The sequence below is a fragment of the Ochotona curzoniae genome, unplaced genomic scaffold (assembly GCF_017591425.1).
Source record: "Ochotona curzoniae isolate NIBS_2020 unplaced genomic scaffold, NIBS_Ocur_1.0 contig_1014, whole genome shotgun sequence".
NCBI classification, from domain to species: Eukaryota; Metazoa; Chordata; class Mammalia; order Lagomorpha; family Ochotonidae; genus Ochotona; species Ochotona curzoniae.
Genome location: NW_024464920.1, coordinates 10,897,111 through 10,914,625, shown reverse-complemented (window position 1 = coordinate 10,914,625; position 17,515 = coordinate 10,897,111). Strand labels below are relative to the sequence as shown.

Here is a 17,515-nt window from a genome sequence, read left to right as displayed (position 1 = left end):
GTGACCCCTTTTGTCCTCATTTCTTTTTTTTTCCCCCTTAAGATTTATTTATTTGAAAGGCAAAAAAAAAAAAAAAAAAAAAAAAAAAGAAAGATGCTCTACCCTCTGGTTCACCCCCCAGTGGCCAATGGCCAGGCCTGAAGCAAGGAACCTGGAATTCCATCTGGCTCTCCCACGTGGGTGCAGAGACCCAAAAGGTTGGGCTGTCTTCTGCTGCTCTTTCAGGGGCACTAGTGATGAGCTGGATCTTAAATGGAGCAGCCAGAACTTGAACCCACACTCATGGAATGCCAACATCCCAGGAGGCAGTTTAATACACTGCACCACAGCACTGGCGCCTCTAGTCCTCATTTTATATATGCAGTCAGGTGCAGAGAGGTTAAATGGCTTATCTAATGTCATGTGACCAGCATATCATAAAACTAGGACTGAAATACAATAAATTGGGCTCCAGATTCTGTGCTTTTTATGATCCTCCCCTCCCAACTCTATTCCCTCTTTATGTGTGGAGAGGGTAGATGCCACCTAGTTGACACTGGGGAAAGTTGGCCAATAGTGTTTGCCCTTAGGAGGTAAATTGCTTGGGGAATGGGGAGTGATATTTGCATAATCTGCTTCAGCATCCACCTCTTTAAGAGTGGAGTGCTAACCTTCCTGTACCAACCCTAAGCCCCTGAGCCCGTGAGCTCTCCTCAGAGGCTGCCAGAACGCACTGCTGCTTTCTGAGAGCTGCCTAATTGTTGAGGGTGATTGGGGAGCTGAGCAGGCCTTAGCCCAGAGGGCGGCGTCTCTGCTTTATGAAAGTGGACTTGGGTGTTGTATCAGAGCAACATGCTGCTTCCGCTGGCTGTTCTGAGTAATGAACTTTGTCTCCTTCCTCTCAGTCAGGTGGCTTCACACACATCTTCACCGAAGATATGCATGTAAGTCTCTCCGTTCCTATTGGAACTCAGTGACCGCGTGTGCTGTGTCCAGTGTTGCCATTGTCATTGTCATCCCCATAAGGATCATGTGTTTACTGCGGGTGTTTGGGGATCCTGAACTCGACAGTAAATAATTCATTGTCTTGGAGAAACCCATTGTGGCTCTCTACTCTCTTGAAACTCGTATCCTCGTACCACTCCATACGAAATGATGATTGCTTTTGTTTTCTTTCTAGAACAGAGACGCCAATGACAAGAATGAGAGTCTCACAGCCCTGGATGCTCTCATCTGTAATAAGAGTTTCCTTGTTACGGTGATCCATACCCTTGAGAAGCAGAAGAACTTCTCAGTGAAGGACAGGTACTCAGCTCTTTTTGGTATTGAAAAGTTTCCGGCAGAGCTAGTCAACCACCCCCCTGAACTTGACATGCACCCTTCCCAAGGGAGACTGGTCAGATGTGTTTTTTGTGTTGTTGTTTTGTTTTTTGTTTTCTCCGCAGCTGTGACATGTCCAGCTTACATCACGCCAACCTAGCACAAATTCTAATTTAAAGACCAGGCTGCTTCCCCCAAAACAAACCCTAAAAAACCCCACCAGCAACAAAACCCATCCAGTTTTCATCAGAAAAGCAGAAGTGTTATTTTTAATGTTAAAAATACCCTGAAAAAATTCAAGACTCACTTCTTACTGCTACTGTAGGGTAAGAGCTGAAAACAGAAATGCCCTCATGGGGATATTGGTGTGTGGCTTCATGACTTGAGGACAGAAGTGGTCAGAATCTAGACATCCCCCTGAAAAAACCCTTTGAAAAAAAAAAAAACAGAAAACACCCAAGGAGACAGCATTCCTTGCCCAGCGAGCTTCCCAGCCAGGCCCACCAGGTGGCCAGTTAATCGGGGCTGTATGTTTCCACAGGTGTCTGTTTGCATCCTTCTTAACCATCGCCCTGCAAACCAAGCTTGTGTACCTGACAAGCATCCTGGAGGTGCTGACCAGGGATTTGATGGAGCAGTCCAGTAACATGCAGCCCAAACTCATGCTCAGGCGCACAGAGTCCGTGGTCGAAAAACTCCTCACCAACTGGATGTCCGTCTGCCTGTCTGGCTTTCTCCGGGTAAGTGTCATGTGGGTCCCCAGGACACTGTCGCCCATAAGACACCATATGGTTCGTTTTAGCAGCAGGCTGATGCCCGTGCCAGGCTCGGTCTTCACTGCCCTGCAGTGGTCAGCACTGGATTATTTTACTCTTGATCCTTGCCCTGGGTGCTAAGATGTGAGTGTGCTCTAACTGGTGTTGGTGACGGTGATTCGTTTAGAAATGTTCTCAAATGAGGCTCTACACGAGAGCCCACTGGCTCATCTTCTACATTCATTCATGAGCAGAGCCCAAGCATTTAGGAAAATGGAGTGGGGAGAGGGAGGGACTAGTTCACACCCTGCAGAGAACAAAGTGTCTCACATAGGCGCGTGACCCTCAAGTGCCCAGTTGCTGCATGCCACCTGTTCCACACGTCCGAGGACAAGGCCCCAGCCAGGCCAGGGGCCTGGAGTTCACTTTGGCGGAGCTAAGCCACGAGGTGATGAGGCTATGAATGCGGCTTTCATCCATGTCGTTGGATCCTAAAATTCTTCTCGAATGCCCACTTTCCAGAACAGCTAAAGCAGCAGGCCCTGGACCCACCACTTGGGCCCTGTCTGGATTTCACCACTCACTCGGCTGCATTACCTGTAGAACTGGCATAGGAAGGATATTTTGGGAAACACAGCTGAGAAAATGTACCCAGTTGCTTAGCACTGAGTAAGCACTCCATAAATGCTAGCCATGATTCTCATAAAATATTCATATGAAAATAAGGATGTTTAGTTGAACCCAGCCTCCCTTCGGTCCTCTGAGAGCCCCAGTACCGAAAGTTCTCCTCTTTTCTTTCATTTTGCCAGCCGTCCCATTCCAACATAACTGCCTAATTGTGTATTTGCAGCGAGTTCCGAAATCTAATTAAACTCTGAATAAGACACACTGCTATGCCACAGGTTTTAACAGTGCTGCTTAAGTTTAGATCCAAAAGCAGCACTTTAAATAGACTGTGCTTAGTTTAATGTTTAATGTAATCTTACAAGTAGATGCACAGCCATTTTTTTTTACAATTTTTTTTTTTTACCAACTCCTTCCTCTCCCGAGGCCATGCCCATTTATTAAGATTAATGAAATCTGCCTTGTTTTCTGTTTACTTGGTATAAATCATCATGTGCTTTGGGGATGTGGTGTTGCGTGGCTATTTCTGGGGTAGGTTTTTGCTTTCTCTAGCCACAATTGCTGCTAAGCACAGGCAGCAGTGTCTCTTGGCCCAGCTCCTTGGTGTTGGTCTCGAGGCCCGCTCCCGCCTATCAGTCTGAGTGGACCCAAAGCCCAATGTGCCGTGTTCTGTACACACTTCTTTGTAACTCTCTGTGGCCCCTCAGCCCCAGCTGGCTCTGTGTCCTCTGGGTAAGGCTTGCTGCAGCTGCCCACCCAGTGCAAGATGTGGGCACTGCTCTGAAGTTCCCTGTGGGGCTCTTGTGGGGGAGAATGAGGCCTTCCAAAAAGAGATATGGGCTGCAAGTCCACACGGCCCTCCTTAAGCCAAGCCATCTGGGTGGCGATTTCTCAGTACTGATTCAAAAGTGTCTAAGGATGCTGGGGGTGGCAGGGATGCTCAGTGGCAGGGAGCCAGGGAGCAGGCCTTTGGCATTCAGGGGGGATGATGCCTCTGTAGGGCAGGGGTCTGCCAGCCCCACAGCAGGTGCCGCACGGGGGTATGGGACACTGTGACAGTCTTCCTCCTCCTGCCCTACCTCACAGTGGGCTCCGCAGCCCCCCCAGGGAGCTTTCCTTTCCAAGTCTCAAGGCTGTGTGGGTTCAGTGGTCACCATCCCCTGATGGCTGCCATTCCATGGCCAGGCAGGACAGCATGCTGACAGCATGGCCTCCGCTTTGTCAGTGAGTCCCCTGAACAAGTCCCTGGGGTCTGTACTGCTCTGATCATTGTGCCCATGAGAGGACTGGAGTATGCTGTATACTATACTGGGGACTGTCCCCAGGGAGTGCAGCCAGGGTGGGGCAGCGCCAGCGTCTGGCAGCTCTCCATCAGCTGCAGCAGGTCGTACTCACCTACCCTTTGTGCTGCTAAGAAAGGCACCTCCAGGCCCCCTGAGTACCTGTGCTGGCCACCATCAGCCCTGGCTAGCAAAGTTCAGAGCACGGAAAGCCAAGTCTCTCTCAGGTTGATGAAGTCAAGTGTGGGGTTTTTAACCAGAGTCCTCAGGGATGCGGATGAGGCTCAGGCTGCAGCCCCAGGGGGTGGTCACTTGCCCAGCCAGAATGTTCTCTAGAGGATGCTGGCAGGTTCTTTCCTAAGTCTCACCTCTCTGTACGGCCCAGCAGAGCTGCTTGACCACCCCCGGGCACTTGGTGGCAGATGTGACCAGCGCTGATATACAAGCAGGGCTTGGCTTGAAGTTTGGGGTCGGGACATGGACAAGCATAGGGAGGGAGAGGAGAGAGCAGTGAGCTTGCACATCACAGAATAAAGGAAGTTTCTCCTGAGAGTGAAGTCACAGACAGACACGTGTCACTGCCCACCTTTCCCTCTTGGAAATTTCTGAACATTCCTGCTGTGTCCTGCTCTGGACTAGAGGCTGCAGGAGCCCTGGGGTGTGTGCTGGGTCACGAGGCAGGAGGAAGGCACCTGTGTTTGCTCCTGACAGGTTGGGGTTCGGATGCCTAGGAGACTCCCAAACAAGGGTCTGAGGTCAGTTCCTGGCTCAAGGGACAGCAAGAGCCTGGAGTCTGCTTCTTTGAAAGCTGGATGCCCTGGGCAAAGGCCGGAACCTTTCAGCTGGTGCTTCAAGCCCTCACCCTGTGGCTGGCTGCCTTTCCATGCTCCACAGGGCACAGTGGGTTTCTGGTCCCCACTCCCTTCCCATCCCCTGCACATTGGCCTAATGTCTATGGAACACAGAGGTTTATAAATTTGTAGAGGACCCTGGTCCACCTGCCGAGGGAGGTTGCAGCGGAAGTGACACGGGCATGCCACCCCCTTGTGTGGGGACCGCACATCCGGGAGAAGGCATGCACAGGTGGGGGGAGTTTGGGGGAAGATGTTAGTGGGATAGGCCCGAGTGTTTAAGCAGAGCCTTGCAGGAAACGGCCCTGGCCGTCCCGCAGCGGTGCCCGGGTGGGTATGGCTGGGAGCAGGCCCCTTGGGAACAGATCGGCTGAAGAGTGCTAAGTGAGGACCACTGGCCTCCAAAAGGCTGTGGACACCAAAAAGAGCAGCTGCGAGAGCTGAGTAAGGGGATGCAGACTAAGGCCAAATGCCCGTTCATTGGCACAGGCCCGCCGAAGAGCACCCGCTGTCGCTCAAGCACACACCTGCGTCTCCGGTGGGCGGGTTCGTGACGTGCGCACGCCTGTGCACGTATACGCACAGTGCCGTATTTACGTACGTGCGTACGAACGCACGCACGTGGGCGCGCGGGGCAGGTCCCCGCCGGAGTGGAGCCTCGTGTGCGTTGTTGGGAGTTGCGTTGTATTTTGGTGTGTGTTTGTCAGGAGACGCTGCGTCCTGGCTCTGGTCGCACTAAGCGGAAGCTCCGCTTTCCCTGGGAAGTACGGGGGCACTGTGTGGAGAGCTGACCGTGGCTGTTGTGTCTCTCGCAAGGAGACGGTGGGAGAGCCCTTCTACTTGCTGGTGACGACCCTGAACCAGAAGATAAACAAGGGGCCGGTGGATGTCATCACGTGCAAAGCCCTCTACACCCTCAACGAGGACTGGCTGCTGTGGCAGGTGCCGGAATTCAGCACCGTGGTATGTTGGCATGGGATGAGCTTTGCCTGAGCATGGAGGGGAGGGTTGTGGAGGGGGGTCACTTAGAAGGAAACGATGCATTCCTACTGCGGGGGGCCGTATCCATATATAGTTAATTAAAAGCAGTAGTTGATAAAGTATTAACACGTGTTCGCATAATAGATTTTAATTACTTGGATCGCAAGACAAACTATTGTAATGATGCCTGGGGCACTCATCAATTTCCAAAGATTTTAATATCAAGGATTGCTTATGGCTTTCAGTATCGTCAAAGGAAATGCAAACTACTCCCTATTCAGCACTTATAATTGCAATCAGAATCCCTCACACGCGGCCCAGCTCCGGGAAGACAATGCGTGAAGATATATTTCAACCAAATTGAGGCTGTCTTATTTTAGAATGATAACACAAGACAAATTCCACCGCATTCCCCCACGCCGCGTGGCACCCTTACTTTATTTTCAGGGATTAGTTATAAATGTTTGGTGTCACGCACTTAATGTGTTGTGATCGCATAGATATTTTGAGGCGATCGCTGGAAATCACTATAGGGGGAGGGGGATGGCTGCCTGCTGGGTTTTACTCCAGGAAGCTTTCTGGAATCCATCCCCACCCACCCATCTTTCCATCCAAGACCTTTCCTGCAGAAAGGGAACCGACTGGGGATGATTGGTCATTCTTAGCGGGGGGCGGGGTAGGGGGAAACCCAGCATGGAAAGCGAATCTAGAATCTTGAGTTATCCGGGTTTTTCTGTTCACACAGTCTTGGGGCAGAGATGGCTGGGTTTCATCTTGATCTTTTAACTTCAAGGTCAGCGGGCTTGGGTGTCATAGGCCTGGCGGAGCTGTGTGGGTGTCAGCTGTGGGAGTGTTACTCTGGAAGAACCACCTGTGGCTGCAGAGGGCGTCCGTGGGGCGGAGCAGGTAGATCAGGTGCTAGGAGTTGTTCCCCGCGCATCCCGCTGCTGAGGACGCGCCATGCTCAGCTGCGCTTCTCAACACCCTAACGTGTTTGCACGCGTGTGCAGCCGAGACTTGCTGCGCTCCACCTGACACGTGCACCTGAAGAGACTATTTTAACACTGAGGACTAGCTGCGGCTGGTCTGGGCTGCGGCTGCAGAATCGCCTCTTAAGAGGGCTCCCTGACACAGTGGCTAAAGGTGGCCTGGCGGGTCAGGCAGCCTCGTCCGCAGACCAGCTGGGTGTCGGTGGGAAAGGCTTGGAAGCTCAAGCTCGCTGTATCTGCTTTTCCTCACGTGTAAAGTGGAGGTGGTGACCTGGACATTTGCGTCCTTCTTGGGGGTGTTGCAAGGATAGGGTACGCCTTTGGTGAAGCCAAATGTTGGAGCATCCCCTGGCACGTGGATGCTGTGTGAAACCCTGGGTTCAGTTGAGAGCTCATGGAACACAGGCTTGAAAAGCAGACCCAGGTAATAGTGCTGAGCCTCCTCCTGCAAGCTCTAGTGTGGCGCCCAGACATGTATCCATCCATGGAACTCTGCAGAAAGTTCTCACAAGGCAGCGGCAATGGAAACCTTGAGAAAACAAAAGACAAGCTTTGCATCAGTGCCCTGGACTCTCCTGCTTTGGGGGTGCACCCGCAGCCTTGGTCCTTACCTGGAGAATGTCAGTGCGTCATTCTGAAACATTCTAGAAGTCTCTGGAAGTTCCTTCCTTTAATTTGGTTAGGGTCTTCCAACTTAAAACTCACTAGATTTCAGAAGCCACTGGGGAGGGTTCAGAGACGTTGCGGGGCCTTTAAGAGTCACTGGGGCATGAGCTCCACTTTCGGGAAGGGATTCACGCAAGACCCTCTGGGGCTTCTTGTTAGAAAGCTGGGGGGCAGCCTCGGCTTCTCCCCGCTCTCCCTCCCTTTCCTGGATCTCTTCATGTGAGCACGGACTGCACGTGGCCCTCCCCGAAAAAGCCAAGGAGACGCAGGCACTGCTGCTCCGGGACTTTAAGAACCATGAGCCAAAGGAACTGGTTCCCTTCTTGTCTGATCCCAAGGCTTGGCTGATTCTGGGCAATGGCAACAGAGAAAGTCCCCAAAGAGAAACCCGTGTGAGTGAATATAGGGGGAGAACTGAGCCTGCAGGGCTGGAAAGGGGAGGTGGGCTCGGTGCTGGGGGACTCGGCCTGGGGCCGCTGGGGAGCTGTTCCTCACACTTTACCTCTGGTGCTTTTCCCCTCCCTTCTGTTTCGGAACGTTATTTATTTCACAGTCAATTACAACCATGTGTTTCTGATTTGTTAACGCTCAACTCTTGGTGTTGAAGAAATTCCTGTTGACTCTTGGAAATTTGTTGTTGTTGTTGTTTGCCTCGGAGCCCCCGGGGAGAAGGCTAATGGAAAATGATGATTTCAAAAATGCGTATCAGTTTTGCTTTGCAAGTTCCAGTTCGCAGGTGGGGAGAGTTGAGGCTGGACAAGGGCTCGGCCCCTTGTTTGTGAGGGCTGAGCCTGTAAGAGTGATGGAGAAGGCCTTTTGTTGGCGCCCTCCCAACCTCCCCGGCGAGGTAGGCGATTATGCTAGAAGCCAGTGAGAAGGCACGTGATCCAGTCTATGCTCGTGTGACAAAATGTTAGCAGAAGGTCAATATAAAAAATTTAAGGTTTTTCATTTCCTTTCGGGCAACTTCCCCCAGCCTGAACCTTTCATATTTCTAATTTTCCTTCTGCCTTCCCACCCCACCCCCATCTCCTCCTCCCCCTCTTCCCTCCCCCTACTCGCCCCATGTATTTGCACCAGTGGTTTTAAAGTCTCGCTTTGCTAAATCTGCCTGAGGTGGTTTATGTAATTGAAAAGCAAGGTGTGGTGAACAGACTGGCTGGTGTGTGTGGGTGTGTGTGGGTGTGTGTGGGTGTGTGTGTGTGTGTGTGTGTGTGTGTGTGTGTGTGTGTGTGTGTGTGATCCTTTCAAGAAAAGTCAGGGAAGTCCAGAGCTGCCTCCTGAGTGCCTGGAGCTTTCAGAGCCAGCTGCCATGAAGGGCCGCACCGGACACCCAGGGCCCCTAACTCCTGGTTAGCTGCATCCTGGGAAACACAGCACCTCATCTAGCAACCTAGAAGTTCCGTTTCACACCTCTAAGATTAGGATGTATTCTCCCCGAGGTGTGTGGGGTGTTTTCTAGAACAGAGACACCCTGCCAATTTCTTATCCATGAAATCATTATACTCACAAATGGGCTCTGGCAAGGCATGCCTTGTTCTTCGCCTCTTGGGAGGATAATTCCTGCGTGCCCTCCAGTGTAAGCAGAGCTCCCTGAAGCCACGCTGACTGCTGTGCTCTAAGCAGCCGCCTCTCCCGGTGTTCTCGTGTCACATGAGGGGGCAGCAAGGCCCAGTGCCCTAGTGTTGGCATCCGGGTAGGTGTGTATACACACAGGATTCCAGGCTGCATTTCATATCCAGGAATTCAGGTCTGATGGTCAGAAGAGGAATGCAACTTTTTTTTTTTTTTTTGGCAAACTTGGGAGGAATCTCTGCCCCTCACTCCGTGTTAGGAGAAGGATGTTAGAGGAAGGACTGAGGATCTGATTTCCAGGAGAGGACACCCCATGGGAGAAGGGATGAGGAAAACCAATAGGTAGTAGCATGCATGCTGAATGAGCTGGAGAAGGTGGACTTGTCACCAGAGTTAAGTGAGAAATGGTCTTTTGCACTCTTAAACCCAGGAAATGAGCTTGCCAATCTGCTGCATCAGAGATAAAATCTTGCCACCCAGGGAAACAGTATTGTGACAAACATTATTGCGGTCATTCAATCTCTAAGAATGTCTCTAGATGATCAGACGTTCCTGAAAAAGCACATGATGTCTCTGTTAGGATGTGCTGAAGGTTGAAGCCAGTCCATGCCAGTGTTAGGCCAGTTCCTCCATAGTCACACTGTGTTTGAGACCCGGCTGTCGACTGAAGGCATGTCTAATGCACCTGCTGCCTTTCCCAGCCCACTGCCCACACCAGTCCACAGCTCTTTTTGGTTCCATTTAGCAGGTCCTTGCAGAAGATCCATTAGCCCCTTAATTAAACAGCACATTGTCCCGATTAAGTCATTCTCTGCTACTTCAGTTACATCCCATTGTTCATTAAGGCCTGGTGTTTGCACTCCAGCACGCTTGTTTTTTAATACTCTGAGTGTTTGGAGCGACGGTAGAGTGAGTGTGCCGCTCTCGAGCGTGGCTGTGCCTGCCTGCCGCGGCACACATCATTTCCATTATGACTTGCAATAATACTGAAACCACTACTCCACAGTGTGCTGCGCTTCCTGATCAAAGAGGCAAGCCCCTTTTCCTAATCCTCTGAGGTAAGTCTGCTAGATGGCAAGCCATGGAAAATGAAAAATGAACATTAACTGGCTGCTTGAAATGACTTTCCTCTTCAAACTCTTTCTTCCCACTCCTGTAATCTTGGAATTAAAAAATAATTGAGTCATCTAAATATGAAAGTATTTAATTTTCCTCTTTGTGGCACAGATGTGACTATTATTTCATTGTTGGGATTCTTATGTTCATACCTTGCGGAGAGTGGTAACTTTTATTAAAAATCATGGTGGAATTAAGCATTTTTCTAGATCTTTTTGGCATTGTCAGAGTCAGGATTCCACTAGAAGTTACTACATAATGCACGGCTGTGCTAACAGCCACCTGCGGGACAAATGTGGTCACCAGCCTCTTTTTATAAATAAAATTATTGGGATATGGTCAAGCTCATTGGTTTCCGTACTGCTGGCTTTTTTAAAAAAGATTTATTATTATTATTATTTTATTGGAAAGGCGGATATACAGAGAGGAGAGACAGAGAGGAAGATCTTCCATCCGATGATTCACTCCCCAAGTGAGCGCAACGGCCGATGCTATGCCGATCCAAAGCCAGGAGCCTCTTCTGGGTCTCCCACGCGGGTGCAGGGTCCCAAAGCTTTGGGCCGTCCTTGACTGTTTTCCCAGGCCACAGGCAGGGAGCTGGAAGGGAAGCAGGGCTGCCAGGATAGAACAGGCGCCCATGTGGGATCCCGGGCGTGCAAGGCGAGGACCTTAACCACTTGCGCCACCGCACCGGGCCCCGTACTGCTGGCTTTTAAAGAACAGAGTTGAGTAGTTGTACCAGACACCAGTGAATGAAACATAGGCTGTCTGGTCTTTCACAGGAAGTATGCTGGCCTCTTGTACAGGGCTTGACATGATAGAAAGAACTAGAATCCTCCCTCCAGTTCTCCAGGAAGCACATGGCCTCTTGCCTCTCCTTCTAGGGACACAGTCTTGTTGCCAGCCTGAAACACAGGGGACTTTTTGCAACAAAAACAAACCTTGTACTGAAAATAATGAAATGCTATTGTAGGCTAAATCAGACAGCTCTTGGCACTTGATTCTAGGATAGACAAATATTGGCGAATGCTATGGTGTATAGAAAAACTGGCAAGGGGAACTTGAGTTGAAATTTGATAAACTTTTCCCCTTCAGAACGATAAAGGCGTCTCTTCCCTCTCTACCCCATCATTCTGTTTGGCGGGGGAGGCGGGGAGCCAAGTGTCTTGATCCTGGAAGCCGTGGTGGGGAGTGGTGGCAGGGGCACAGGCTGAAACTGGAGCCAGGCCTGGCATGGGAAGCGTCCCCGAGACTCGCATTTCTAGCTTGTCGCTTCTGCCCCTGGGCTTTTTTCTAGAACGGCCCCTCCTTTTCTCCTGCCTGCCCTTCACCTGTACCCTCTCTCCCTCAGTGCCATGTGGTGTAAGACTCAGTCTTTTCCTCTTGACTTTGGGCCCCAGAATGAAATTAGGAATACTTTTTATGGGCTTTATTTAATGAGAGCCATTACTGCTGTAGAACTTTCCACAATACAGTTGCTATCAGAAGTCGGTTCTCATGCAGTTCCTCTCCGGCTCTTCTTTGGGGTCCCTGAAAGGATGCGGTAGCATCCTCCCTGCTCAGCCAGCATCTGGTGGAGGAGGCAGCAGCCAGGCCAACCTCTCATAGAGGTCTACGTCTTCCAGACCCCATGCTGGACACACCGAGTGATGGGGAAGCGTGCTGCCTAGATGGGAGTGAGACTCCCGGGTCATGCAGAAGAGGCAGTGCCTGCAGGCTGGCCATCTTGATGTGGAATCTTGCCTCTGGCCACTTTGCTCTGTGGCTGTGTGACCTTAATCCAAGTCATGTACCCTCTCCAAACTTGTTCCCTCATCTGTCAGCAAGCAGTGACAGCCATTCTGTGCTTGCTTTTAATTTTTATTTTTCATGATACAGTTCCTTATGCTCAGGAATTTCACCTTACACACTCCTCCACCCATGGTTTTTACCTATATTATAACAATAGTGTAGTCCTTCAGCAGTAGTCGTAAGTCCATCATTCTGCTATCTAAGTATATCATGACATTGTAGGTATAGACAATGGTAGAAAGTCCGGCATCCTATTGTGAAGATATATTTAACAGTTTCATTGGGAGTCCATCTTTTATTCGGAAGTAGAGATGCACACTGCAATGTATCTTCACAATATGCTTGCCTCCATTATACAGTGCCTCTAGATAAATACATATATATACACATTTACTTATATATATATTGGTCTTGTATTTTGCATGAAGGTTGCCTTTGTCAGAGAATGTATGCCATTTGTCCTTTTGGAATCAGCTGATTTCACTGAACATAGTGGTCCCTAGTTGGGACCATTTTGCTTCAAATTAAAAAGAATTAGATTCTTTTTAATGTCTGAGTAGCATTCCATAGAGTAGATGTACCATAGTTAATTTGAAAGTCAGGGGAACGGGGCAGAGGCGAGAGAGAGATCTTCTGCTGGTTTACTCTCCAAGTGGCTTTCCGACCAGGCCAGACTAAAGCCAGGAAGCAGAAGCTTTTGCCAAGTCTCCCTGGCAACAGCTCAATGACATCAGCCTTTTTTGGCTGCTTTTCCAGGTGTCTTGGCAGGGAGCTGGATTAGAAGAGGAGCAGCTGGAACTTGAATCTATGTTCTGATACGGGATGTTGGCATTGCAGGTGGCAGTTTGCTAGGTCATGACACTGGTCCTTTGCACTTGCAAGGAGTTTAGAAGATATTGCCTGTATCGTGACTATACATAATGGGTCCTCTCCCTTTTGGGGAGTTTTCTTATCCCTACAAGCAGAAAGTGTCCGCCCCACCTCCCCACCATTCTTCATGGTTTTCTCTTGTTTTTATAAATTTGTCATGGTGTAGCACATTAAGCCACCACATGGGATGCATGTATCAAGCTCCTTGGTTCCTTTTTTTATTTAAAAAAATTTTTTGTTGTTATACAGTTTTGTGGATATAGGACCTTCCCCTCCTCCCTCCCAATTTTAATCTTCCACCATTCCCCCCCATATTATTACGGTAGTTTAGTCCTTTAGTAACAGTTACAAGTTTAACACTGTGCTACTGAAGTGTGTCATGGCGTTAGAAGCAGTATCGTATCGTCAAGGTCTATTTAATGTTCCATTGAGAATCCTTTTATTCAGGAGTAGAGATGCATACTACCATGAGTCTTCCCAGTGTGTTAGTCTGTACTGTACAGTTCATCTAGGAGACTGTGTAGATATGTTTACCATACATCTCTTTTGCATGAAGGTTGCCTCATCTCAGAGAGAACATATTTGTTCTTTTGAATTGGCTTATTTCACTGAGCATAATGGTCTCCAGATGGGACCATTTTGTTGCAAATTACAGAATTTCATTCTTTTTAATGACTGAGTAGTAGTCCATGAGTTGACGTAGCACAGTTGCTTTATCCTTTTCTCTCTTGATGAGCATCTGGGTTGTTTGCATGTCTTTGCTACTGTGGATTGTGCTGCTATAAATACAGTTGCAGATCACTTTTTTCATACACATATTTCATTTCTTTTTGGATTGTTCCCAGAAGTGGGATAGCTGGGTCATATGGTAGGTCCAGTTTCAGTTGGGCACTTTCCATCCTGACTAACGTAGTGGCTGCACTGGTCCGCTGCACTTCCACCAGCAGTGGGCTGGGATGCCTTTCCCTAACATGCGCGCTGGCGGTTGTTGGTTTCTGCATATAGGACAGTCTCAGCAGAGCTGGGTGGAACCTCAGTGTGGCATTCATTCGTTATTTCCCTGACAGCTAGGGAGCCTAAGTGGTTTTTCATATGTCTGTTGCCCGTTTGAATTTGGTCTTTTGAAGCAGTGCCTGCTTGTTTGCTTCACAGGTTTTTGCTCCTTTCCTCACAGGGTTGTTTGTTTTGCTGTTGAGTGTCTGAGGCTCTTCGTATGTCTTGGATATTAGTCCCCTGTCTGGTCTGCAGTGTGCAAAGATTTTTCTTCCATTCTGGTGGTTATTTATTCATGGTGGGTGATACAGTGGGGTTGATAAACTGAATTTATCATGAAAAAAAATGTCTTAAATACCCGTGTGCTTGTGACCAACAGCAGTGTTGCATAGGGGCCTGCTGTGGCATAGTTGGTGCACTGGCATGCCATATCCAGGGGCAGGTTTGAGTGCTGGGTACTCTGCTTCTGATTCAACTTCCTGCTAATGCCCCTGGAAAGGCAGTGGAGGATGGCTCAGGTATGAGTCCCTGCTACCCATGTTGGGTGACCCGGATGGAGTTCCTGGCTCCTGACCTCAGCCTGGCCCAGGCCTGCATGTTGTAGCTCTCTGGGGAGCAGACCAGCGAGAAGATCATCTCTCTGACTCACCCTCTGTCTCTCTGCCTTAGAAATGCTTAAAAAAATGTACCACAAACACCCCCCCCCCATGTCTGGGCATTGCCACCCCTGGCAGATAACACATACTGTGTATATGGGACTAGGGGGTAACAGGAAGAAAACCTGAGCTGCCACCCTAAGAGCTGGTTTGTGGCATGACACATGAGGGCCAGCCCCCTCTCTTCCCAGCCAGCGTTTTCTCTGCCTTCTGGGGGAGTGTTTTCTGATATCCGTGGCCCTCCTTGTGCCTGTGTGGAGCAGAGCAACCTCTGTCGCCCAGGGGGTGGACTGACCAGGAGCGTCCCTGCCCCTGCTGGGGCTGTCCTCACCGACCCAGCTTCCTTCTCTTGTAACTTCAGGTCACCTCATGGCCAAAGCCATCTGCTTCCCCCAGCCTCCTTCTGCATTCTGCATTCATGGGGTTCCATGGGGTTCCTTGTCAAGCCAGAGCCAGGAGGTCGTGCCCTCTCTGTCACAGTGTGTTGCTCCTGTCGACTCTGCTGGCATTGATGGAAACCCTTCAGCAGACTGAGCCTGCCCTGCTGGGACCGGCCATTTGGCTTCTGTCATTTAAGACTTGGGATGTGTCCTTAGGGGTGCCCTCGCCCATCTCCTCCATCCTGGACACGCATGTTAACCTCTCTGGCTGTTGGTTTCTGCATCTGTTGAACTCTGCTGAACGAAGAGCACCCACTGCATTGCACAGTTGTGGGGATGAAGTGAATGATCAGATTTGTAAATGAAAAGCACTCACATGATTAGAACACTATGCCAGCATTCCCTTCCGCGCTGTATTTGTTTCTATCCATGGTAGAATTTTGCTGTCAGATGGCAGGGGATGGTTCCAGAAAGACCACATGTCTCTCACCTCCTGCCCTCACCTCCAACAAGGGAATTGGTATTCTTGCTCTAGATTGCCTCACCTCCCAGCCTGTGGGAAGGACTGGAGCTTGCCACTCCCGGTCTAAGAGGAGACAGGAAGCCAAGTGCGTCTTATGCAGTACAGCTTCACACAAACTCTTAAACATCCCCTCCTCCATGCAGTCCTCCTGACTGTATCTCCCTCAAAAAACTCTGTTCAGGAGCAGGTATTTGAGATAGAGCCATCACTTTTCAGAGTGCCTGCTTCAAATCCCAGCTCTTATGCACTTTTTTGTTTTGTTTATTTTGGGGCCTGGCATGATGGCTCAGAGGCTGAATCCTTGCCTTGTATGTACAAAGATCCCATATGGGCACCAGTTCTAGTCCCAGCTGCTCCACTTCACATGCAACTTTCTGCTTGTGGCCTGGGAAAGCAGTGGAGGATGGCCCAAATCCTTGGGACTCTGCACCTGTGTGGGAGACCTGGCTTTGGATCGGCTCAGCTCCGGCTGTTGCGGCCACTTGTGGGGTGAATCAGTGGATGGAAGATGTTTGTCTCTCCTTCTCTCTGTAAATCTGCCTTTTAAAACACTATTTTATTGGAAAGGCAGATTTACAGAGAGAAGGTCTGCGACATGGGCACAGGGTCCCAAGTTGTCGAGCCATCCTCCACTGCTTTCCCAGGCCATAAAAAGAGAGCTGGATCAGAAGTGGAGCAGCCAGGACATAAACCAGTGCCCCCATGTGGGATGTTGACACCTGAAGGTGGAGAATTAGCTTGTTGAACCATGACCCTGGCCCCAGCTCTTCTGCTTCTGACAAGCTTACAGTTAATGCCCATCCTGGAAGGCGGCAGGTGAAGGGTCCCTGCCACACCTGTGGGAGATCTGAATGGAGTACTGGGCTCCTGTGTATTGGGAGCATTGAGGGAGTGAGCCAATGGATGGAAGATCTCTGTTTCAATCTCAAAATAAATATTTTAAAAGATTTACTTACTGGGGCTGCCTGTGTGACATAAAGGTAATGTTGCTGCCTGCAGCGCCAACATCTCATGTGGTCTCTCGTGCAAGTCCCAGCTGCTCCTCTTGGATCCAGACCCCTGCTAATTGCCTAGGGAAAACTGTGGGGAATGGCCCAAGGATTTAGACCCCTGCACCCACATGGGAGACCTGGAGGAAGCTCCTGGTTTCAGCCCAGCTCTGCCATTGTGGCCATTGGATGAATGGCACCAGCAGATGGAAGATTCTCTCCCATTCCCTCTTCCTCTCTCTCTACTTCTCTCTGTAACACTGCCTTTAAAATAAAATAGATTCTGTTTTTTGAGAGAGAGAGTACAGATAGAGATGGAGCTGGATCAGACCAAAATCAGGACACTGAACCATCATCTTCCACTGCTTGCCTAGGCCATTGGCGGGAGTGGAGTAACCAGGGCAGGAACTGGAGCCCATATGGGATGCCAGAGTCACAGACAGCGTCACCTGCCCTGCCAGCACCAGCCCTGAAAATCATTTGAGAAACCAGTTCAGCCTAGAGTTGGTAGCTCGGAGCCCCTCGCCTTCCCTTCCCTATTGTATCTGCTGTTAGCATTTGAGGTATGAGTCCTCCAGTTTGTTCTTTGTGTGAGTAGTTCCCGGGATGATTGGTAGGTTGTTCCTCATGTGGACAGATACACCAATCCACATCGGCCCCACCGAAGCAAGTGCTGTCAGTCGGGTGCCTCCTGCTGTCATCAGACTAATGGTGCCTGAAATAGTAAGACCAGGGAATGGCATCTAGGAGCCAAAAGCCTGGAGGTAAACATTTCCCAGGCTGTTCCAGTATTGGTTTACTTTCATTTATTTGAAAGGTCGAGAAAGAGACAGGAGAGCTCCCATCTGCTTGTTCACCCTCCTGCCACTCCAGTGCCCAAAACACCTGTTACTGGGCCAAGCCAGAGTTCCAAGCACTGCTCTGTTTTTGTTAGGGCCAATAACCTATCCTTTTCTGTGGTACAGGCCAGAGCTGGGTTCTGTGGGCAGTCCCTGGTGAAGGAGATGGCAGTTGCCAACCACAGTACTTTCTAACCTGGGGTGGGTCATTAGCTGTCAACAGCTGACTGGTCCTCAAAGGAGGAAGGATGGCTATCGGACCAAGCATTTTTGTTATTCCAGATGTGCTGACACTTAACATTTTTAAAAGTTATTTTGAGGGGCCATTGTGGTGATGC

The 17,515-nt window shown here is 49.9% G+C and overlaps 1 protein-coding gene across 2 annotated transcripts in view; it reads left to right on the top strand.

Moving 5' to 3' along the window:
- PLXNC1 (plexin C1) overlaps positions 1-17,515 on the top strand; it is a 159,773-nt gene that overhangs the window by 113,945 nt on the left and 28,313 nt on the right. For both annotated transcript variants that reach the window (XM_040980785.1, XM_040980775.1), the window contains exons 18-21: positions 885-923; positions 1,160-1,284; positions 1,841-2,039; positions 5,626-5,772. In XM_040980785.1, coding sequence (XP_040836719.1) covers positions 885-923; positions 1,160-1,284; positions 1,841-2,039; positions 5,626-5,772 — 510 coding nt within the window. The remainder of the gene's footprint in view (positions 1-884; positions 924-1,159; positions 1,285-1,840; positions 2,040-5,625; positions 5,773-17,515) is intronic.